At 38.1% G+C, this 8,776-nt stretch overlaps 1 protein-coding gene across 3 annotated transcripts in view; it reads left to right on the plus strand.

Annotated features, from left to right (window-relative positions):
* Abca1 (ATP binding cassette subfamily A member 1) overlaps positions 1-8,776 on the plus strand; it is a 140,970-nt gene extending 132,194 nt beyond the window's left edge. For all 3 annotated transcript variants that reach the window (XM_021261186.2, XM_004848191.3, XM_087184205.1), the window contains 6 exons: positions 855-996; positions 1,375-1,509; positions 2,949-3,052; positions 3,635-3,727; positions 4,380-4,623; positions 5,411-8,776. In XM_021261186.2, the coding sequence (XP_021116845.1) occupies positions 855-996; positions 1,375-1,509; positions 2,949-3,052; positions 3,635-3,727; positions 4,380-4,623; positions 5,411-5,551 (859 nt within the window). In that variant the 3' untranslated portion in view covers positions 5,552-8,776. The remainder of the gene's footprint in view (positions 1-854; positions 997-1,374; positions 1,510-2,948; positions 3,053-3,634; positions 3,728-4,379; positions 4,624-5,410) is intronic.

Genomic DNA, 8,776 nt, shown 5'->3' on the forward strand with positions numbered 1-8,776 from the left:
AGCTGGGAGTGGTGGGACGGAAGGCGGCCCGGAAGCCCCTTCCTCTGGGCCGGGAGTCAGGAATGACTGTTATTAAAGGCCAAGTTCATGGCTGGCTGGAGGTGGCTGAATCTTAGTCATCAGAGGGGGATGTGGATTCTGAATTTTTGTTTTTTGTTTTTTTTTACCCATTAGGGATTCTTAAACTGATTGGCTTCCTAGAAGGGGGAACAAAGTCTGTCTGTCTGTCTATATTTATAGATGTATTTTCTTCCATTACTAGATTCTCAGAGCATTTATGATTTAGAAACGAAAAACTTTAGAAGCTAGGAGGGTGTCTGGGCCGGGTGTTCAGTGGGACCAGTAGGTCTGAAATATACACACACTATAGCTGAGTTTGGGCAGCAGAAGACAGAGGGAGAGGGAGCTCACATCCAGAAGTTTTGGGCCTTCTCTGGGTCCAGAGGGTTACAGAGATGACTTTAGAGCAATAAGGCACTTCGTACATATGACTGGGTCACAAGCTCAGTTAAATCTGTACGTAGTGTTAAAGCTCCAGGACAGTGTGACTAGGGTTGTTGGTGAAGACTGTGCTACAGTTAGCGTGGAGTCAGGAATTTTGAAATGGGACTGAGCCTGCAGACTGAAGTGCTGGGAAAGCCAGGTGTGAGAACTGGGGCAGGGTAGAGGCAGGACCTTAACTGCCAGGAAGAGCTGCCATCCTAGGAGTAGAAAGGCTGTTCCTTCAAAGAGCAGCAGGCATATGGATGTCTTTGTTTTGCATAAGCATACTTTATAGGAACATTAAGCCAGATAGTCTGATCCGAATATCTCTAAACACTTAAAACCTGACCAGTTTTGTTTTTTCTTTGCAGCATCTTATCAGACATCCACGAAGTACATCAGAACATGGGTTACTGCCCTCAGTTTGATGCCATCACAGAGCTGCTGACGGGGAGGGAGCATGTGGAGTTCTTTGCCCTCTTGAGAGGAGTCCCAGAGAAAGAAGTTGGCAAGGTACTTCAGGCACCAGAAAGCCAGCCTGCTCTTGGCATCCTGACAGCATACCACATGGCTTTTTCACCGTGACACTGGCTTTAAGCTATTTTTCCTCATGCATGCAGCAGTATGAACCACTGATTCTTGCACTTGCTTTCCGGGTGGGAACCCCTTGTGGTGAAGGGTCAGGAGTGAGTGGACAAGCATAGGCTGGAGGACAGAGAGGGAGGACTGTGCCCACCACACGAGTCCCTTCTCCCTGCTCTTGGCTCCTCGGCAATGGCCAGGTTGTGGTTAGAGAATATAGTCCTACTCAGGGAAAGAACTTTGATATATAAGAAAGCATGATAAAATTACCAAGCCAGAGAAAAGTCAAGGTGATTTCTCTCTCTCCAGGTTGGTGAATGGGCAATTCGGAAACTGGGCCTGGTGAAGTATGGAGAAAAATATGCTGGTAACTATAGTGGAGGCAACAAGCGTAAGCTTTCAACAGCCATGGCTCTGATCGGCGGGTCTCCTGTGGTGTTTCTGGTGAGTGTGACTGTGGATGGAGCTGTTCTGGCTTGAATATACATTTTCACTTTTCAAAAGTCCTGTGTGTCTGGGATGGTTTCATGATTGGCATGGTGGTGGTAAGTTGCCCTCCAGGAATGGCAGAGCAGCCTTGGAGAAGCAGAGGGAAGCTTCTCCTTCAGCACACACGTGGGTGGCTCAGCCACACTTTGAATGCTTCCAAATAGAGATACTCTAATCACTCCTTTTATCTAGCTTGGAAAATCCCTATAGATGTGACTGAGGTGGAATGTGCGATTGATCTTGCTCTGGAACGTTCTTTTTGACGATCTGTGTGTTCATACCCTGGATATGGAGAGTGAGGACATAGCATCAGGATCCTCACCCTAGCAACTGGATCACATTTCCCTATACACAGAAGAAAGATAGAGTGGACTGAACAGTAGTCTTTGATCCTCTTTTCTGTAAAGGAGGAGAGCGCTGAAGATATTACAAGAAGACTTGCATTGAGGCTTTAGTGTTCCCCAGGCTAGTGATCTGCTAATGATCTCAGTGCCCAGCAAGAACAGTACACCGGGGTAAAGTGAAGGGAGCTAAAATAAAAAAAGAAAAGGAATTTTACCCAAATATTATCCTGACTTCGGTAGAATTTTCAGACAAAAAGCTTATTTAATATATACTTATCAGTCATGAAAGATGATTAAAACTAATGACTTTTTCCTTTCCCTATTTATTTGGGCAAATTTGTTCAAATCTATAATATATTACTCAGAATATTTGAGTTTTGTGCTTCAATGAGGTATCAGCATGACCTTGTAACAAATGAGTTTGAAACTTATTGTGGATTGTTTTTTTTTTTTTGGTTTATCAAGAAATAACTAGGGGGATAAGTCAGATTTTAGGCCACTTTAAGGATACCTCAGCATTTAACCATTTCCTGTTTAGAAAAAACAGTGCAGTTTGCTCCCAGCATTTATTTAGTTTTACATAAAGACACTCTGAGGCTGAAGCAAATCTGACAGGCTTTCAAAATAAAAATAAAATACAAAAACTGTCCTTTGAGTTATTTCTAAACAGAACTTGTCTCTAATCCTAATGTAACAGAAATGTATATGATGATCAGTATTTAATAATTCCTCTTTGTGTGGTAAATTTCAAACCACAGAACAACACAAAGCAGAACATCATATTCTGCATAAAAATACCACATTTTTGGCATTCTTGTTTTGCAAGCAGCAAAGTTTACAGTGAGCGATCTTCGCAGAGCCATGTGAAACCGAGAGTGAAAGTGAGATATTTCATGGTAAATTTTGGGGGTAATCCGTAAATTACCTAGGGATAAATGCTGCAGCTACAAGTGCTGCTGGTAAGTATTTTGGGGGCAAACAGGAAATGGGACAAATATACCTTTTATGTTTTTTTGTTACAGGTAATAATAGAACTTATTCTAATTACAGGATGAACCAACCACAGGCATGGATCCTAAGGCCCGGAGATTCTTGTGGAATTGTGCCCTCAGCGTTGTCAAGGAGGGGAGATCGGTAGTGCTTACATCTCATAGGTCTGTAGTGTACTCCTGATTTGGCTTCTACATTGCATTATTTTAAAACTTTCCAATATGATTATTTTGTAAAGCCTAGAAAATATAGAAAGGCAAAGATTAAAACAGTTATTACCTGAACTTACACTGCTTGGAAACAACTGTTATTATTACTGGCCTATGTATGTTTGCGAAGTTTCCCTATGCAAACTGATATACTTGTAAATATGTAGTTTTACCAAAATGCAAGCACAGTATATGTACTGGATTTTTTTCCACTTAATATGTTATGAATATTATTCCAAGTCAGTAAATTTAGATGTGTCATCATTTTGTATTGCTGAATTGTATCAGAATGTATGCTAATATACTTAACTCTTCCCCTTTGTGTAGACATTTGGATTGTTTCCAACTTCTACATAATTATAAACAGCACTGCAGTAAGCAACATCATCCTCCCTCTTCATATCTTTGCAACAGGATGTCATTATGCCCTAGGAAGCTGGAAATCTGTTTCTTTGCAATGCCAGATGTTACAGTAATGTTCTGAATGGTAATACGAGCATCTCTCTAAAAGTAAAACCTTACTGTGTTTTCCCACAGCATGGAAGAATGTGAAGCTCTTTGCACTAGGATGGCAATTATGGTCAATGGGAGATTCAGGTGTCTTGGCAGTGTCCAACATCTTAAAAATAGGTAAAAATAATAATTTCTTTGAGAAAGAAGAACCTAGCAAGAAAGCTTGATATTTATTTTTTGTGAGTATATAAATGGTGGCTTAGAAATAAAGGGAAATTAAAATGAAAAGAATGATAGTCAAAAAAATGAGGGCTTTGAAATCAAACAGACCTGCATTCAAATTCTGTCTTTACCATATACTGACTGTATGACTCCTGGGCAAATTACTTAACCACTCTGAAAGTCAGTTTCTAGGAATATTACTTCCTAGCTTTGTTATATACATGAAATGAAAAAAATTCACATGTGATAATGTGATTAAGAGCATAATCTTTGGAGTTAATGCCAATGGGTTCATATCCTAGTCCTGCTCCTTATGATCTTTGTGTCATGAGAAAGTAACTCCCTGGGCTTCAGTTTCTCTGTAACATCTATCAGATCATGGGTCCAGTGAGGATGAAATGAAATTGTATCTCTAAGGCACTGAGCATGACACCACACATAGAATAGGCATTCAGTAAATAACAGTTGGTTCATTTTCTCAGCAACTCATTTCTGGGTCTGTCAGGGACCTCCCTTTTGCCACAGCACAAGTTGGATTCTTAGGGTTAAACATACTTTGCAAATCTTTCTGGAGCTAACCCAGTCGGATGTTTGTTCCTGCTTTCAGGTTTGGAGATGGTTATACGATAGTGGTCAGAATAGCAGGGTCCAGTCCTGACCTGAAGCCTGTTCAGGAGTTCTTTGGACTCGCCTTTCCAGGAAGTGTCCTAAAAGAGAAACACCGGAACATGTTACAGTATCAGCTTCCGTCTTCATTATCTTCTCTGGCCAAGATATTCAGCATCCTCTCCCAGAGCAAAAAGCGACTCCACATAGAAGACTACTCTGTTTCTCAGACAACACTTGACCAAGTAAGCTTTGAGTGTCAAAAATAGATTTACTTCTCAGGGTGAGAATCCCTGCCCACTTATTCCCCACCATAAGCCTAAGAGCATTTCAGACTCGCTGTGCTTGAATTCCTGATTTACTATTACTAGCTATGTTTTTTACTAAACCTCTATGAACCTTAAAATGAAGATGCACATTCTACTTTAGGTTATTGTGAAAATGTATTGTATTAACAGTCATAATAACTCCCATTTGAGTACTATGCATAAGGCATTTTGGCCTATCCCTGGCAAAATGTACCAAACATATCCTGCCACCAAATAGGTATTCAGTAAATGTTTTATGCCCTCTTTGCTTTTATCAAGCCTGTATATGCCAAAGTAGACTGATGATTAAGCAGCTGTGAGGGGGATAATATAGAAGATCAGTTTTTAAATGATCATTGATGTTTTCAAAGCACTCTTTCCTCTTTCACACACAGTTGTCTAGTTAGTTTATTCATGCAATTCTGTATTCTTCTACAGACTTACTTTCAACATAAGGGAAAATGCAACTAGGAATAAAGAAAGAGTAATTCCAGCACTTTGGAATGCTGAAGCAGGAGGATTGTCAAGTTCAAACCCAGCCTGGGCAACTTAGTAATTTAGACCCTAAAAAAATAGAGGGGCTGGGGAATGGGGAGTATAGCTCAGTGAGAAAGCCCAGAACAGAAGGAAGGAAGGAAGGAAGGAAGGAAGGAAGAAAGGAAGGAAGAAAGGAAGGAAGAAAGGAAGGAAGGGTATTCATAAAGGTCCAACTTTCTTTTGACAGGTATTTGTGAACTTTGCCAAGGATCAAAGTGACGATGACCACTTAAAGGACCTGTCATTACACAAAAACCAGACAGTAGTGGATGTCACAGTTCTCACATCTTTTCTGCAGGATGAGAAAGTGAAAGAAAGTTATGTATGAAGAATCCTGTTTACACAGGGAGGCTGAAAGTGAGGAGGAACCACATCTTCCTTTGCGCCATGTAAAGTGCTCCAGAGGAAAGAGCTGGAAGATTTTGTGTGAAGAAGTAAACTGGATACTGTACTGATACTATTCAATGCAATGCAATTCAATGCAATGAAAACAAAATTCCATTACAGGGGCAGTGCCTTTGTAGCCTATGACTTGTATGGCTCTCTAGTGAAAAAGACTTGAATTTAGTTTATAACCTTGTATCTATGTGAAACTCTAGTATGAAACCCAGTGGACATACGGGTTCGAAGTCATACTTTTTTGTTCCTGTGTATTCTCACTGGGATTGCAACAATAATTCATCAAATAATCATGGCCAGTGATTATAAAAATCAAAAGGTATGTACATTCTCACCCAAGTCTCATGCCAGGAGACTGGTTTCCTAATGACACATCCATTGCTGGCGATGAGTGTGCCAGAATTATTAGTGCCAAGTTGCTCAGAAAGTCTGAAGCACCATGGTATGTCACAACACTTTTTGTGAAAGCTGCTCTGCTTGGAATCTGTCAACATCATTAAATATCAGGTGACAAAGTGGTGCCTCGTTTGGCTATAGTTCTGCTTCGAGTCCCTCTTTGATGAGCTGTTTTGGTGGCTATAACATGCCCAAGTATGGACACAGGAAACCTGGTTCCATTGATTGTTGTGTTGCTCCATGCTTACGGTCATGGGTGTCCAAGGTCATTTTTCTGGGACTCTTTAAATACACTTCAATCGTGGTAAGTAAAGGATCAGTAGCTATTCTGCTGGGGCCAGAGCTGCTGAGATCAAGGCATGGAATAAAAGAGATAGTGTATTCCAATTTAGGGAGGCCTATGCCCATTTGTCCTGATTATCTGCTAACACGGTACACTGAATCTCAAGATCTTTGTTGACACAAGTGTAGTATTATTTCTGGTTTTTAAAAATTAATCTAGAAAATGAAAAATAGAGTTGTATGTTGTCAAAAATCTTTGTACAATTAATGTCATTTGGGATATTAAATTCTATCAGTAACTTCTGAAACCTTAGAATAGCGTCTTTGTAGAAGCCCATGGCATACAGGCGCAGGCCACTTGGCCTCACTAGCTTTTATTTTCCCACATAGGTTTGCAGATAGAATATCTAATTAGTGCCTGGTGACTAGGAAACAATGTGGTGTTAAAGATCTCATGACATTATATTTGGACTTAAGATCATGTAGAAGACTCAATTTCATTTCATCAATCAAGTATTTTTGAGTGTATTTTGTAGCAGAGTGAGTATGTATGTGTGGCATGGGGAGAAATTAAGTCTCACTAAATTTCCTGTGCCATGTTATTCAGCTAACTTGTTTACAAATATAGGTTGTTTTGTTGTGGTCCTGACAGCTCACTGAAAGAATATTAGCCAGACTTTTTTTTTAAGTAGCAACAATGCAAAAGTTAAGAAAGGGTCACAAAGGCTAAACAATAACTCCTTGAAAGGAAAAACAGCTAGCTTGGAAACCTGTACTTATCACACTTAAAATATTTAAATAATTGGATCTGTAGAGATGTTAGATACCCTATTAAACCTCTGACAATCTCAAATTTTTCATCTCTTCAGTCACTAACTTGTAAAAAAATAAAATGCTTCCACATTGAATATTTTTCAGACTTTTTAAACCTCGTGTTATTTTCTTAATAAGTACTTCTCTAAACGATTTCACTGATGCTTAATATCATCTGCCTTGAGAAAACAAAAACAAGGGCCGGGGATATAGCTCAGTGGCACCACGCCTGACTCACAGTGCAAGGTCCTGAGTTTGATCCCCAGTACCAGAAAACAAAAACATGAGAGAACTAGCATAATATTTCAAATCTATTCAAAAACATCTGTCTAAATTTACAGAATTTTGGTATGTTACTAAAATGATTGTTTTAAAGATTAAGGTCAATATTGTTTTCTAAAATGATAAAGCATATTTGTAATAATTATTGGCATGAGATCACTCACTATACTTTATCTCATTCTCAGAGATACAAAATTCAAAGAATAATTTCTAATTTTTCAAAATCAAACTTCTGTTCATTTTCTCATCTCACTATAATCATGTTCTAATAATTCATTATGTTAAATCCATGAGCAACTCCTTGATTAGTCTGACTTCAAGGCCATATTTCAAAGACTCAAAAGGCACTGTGAACTATTTTGAAAAAATACATTTTAATATAAACTTAAAAAGATTTTTTTCTGAAAAAAGGATCTTTTGTGAAGCTAGAAACAATTTCAATTACACATTGGCTTCATTAGTATTGTGTTACCTTTTTTTCAGGACTGTCCAAAGAGTAATTTTAAAAATTTTCCTGTGTAAACCTAATTATGGTACCAACTCTACCCTCAATCAAATAAAATTTCTGTATATACCCTGTGGAAATGTAACTGTGAGTTTCAGAACTTCTCAAAAGAAGTGTTCAAACAGTGCTGCTTTTGCATCTTTTGGACACCTTGAAAAACTTATTAACTGTGAATATGAGAAATACTAAAGAATATAACAAGTCCTCACTATATAAATACCCAGCACAATTCACAATTAAAAAATAAACATGCAAACCTCAGACTACTGTATTTTGATACCTGTACTGAATGCATATGCTTTGTGACTATTAAATGTTGCACATTATTCATTCACTGTATGGTAATCATTGACTAAAGGGATTTGTTTATGGAATTTCTCATGGTTGTATATATCAGGTAAAAATGTTTCCAAAGAGCCATGTGTCATATAGTAGTAAACCACTTTGATACTGAGATATTAATTTGTACTTTTGTTACTATTTACTAGTAATAATGTAATACTATTATATAGTAAGATTGCTCTAATTCTTTTCAAAATTGTTGCATCCCTTTTTATAGAATGTTTATATTTCTGTAAATATCAGGTATGCCATTATCCTTTCTTATACCCTAGGATGAAGCTGTTTTTGTGCTTTTTTTCTTCATCATTGGCCCTTCATTCCAAGCACTTTATGCTGTCTGTAATGAATCTATTTTTGCACTGGAATATCTGAGAATTGCAAAACTATACAAAAGTTTCACAATAGATTTCTAAGTTAAACCATTTTCATTAAAAGGAAAAAACAAAAATATTTGTATTGTTAATAACTTTATATGATGTATTAAAGGCATATTTCTATGTTGTAATGAGTCACAAAATAAAGCTGTGACAGTTA

This window comes from Heterocephalus glaber, unplaced genomic scaffold (genome assembly GCF_053883595.1).
Source record: "Heterocephalus glaber isolate CG9 unplaced genomic scaffold, H.glaber_assembly_v1.0 deba00001481, whole genome shotgun sequence".
Classification (NCBI taxonomy): domain Eukaryota; kingdom Metazoa; phylum Chordata; class Mammalia; order Rodentia; family Bathyergidae; genus Heterocephalus; species Heterocephalus glaber.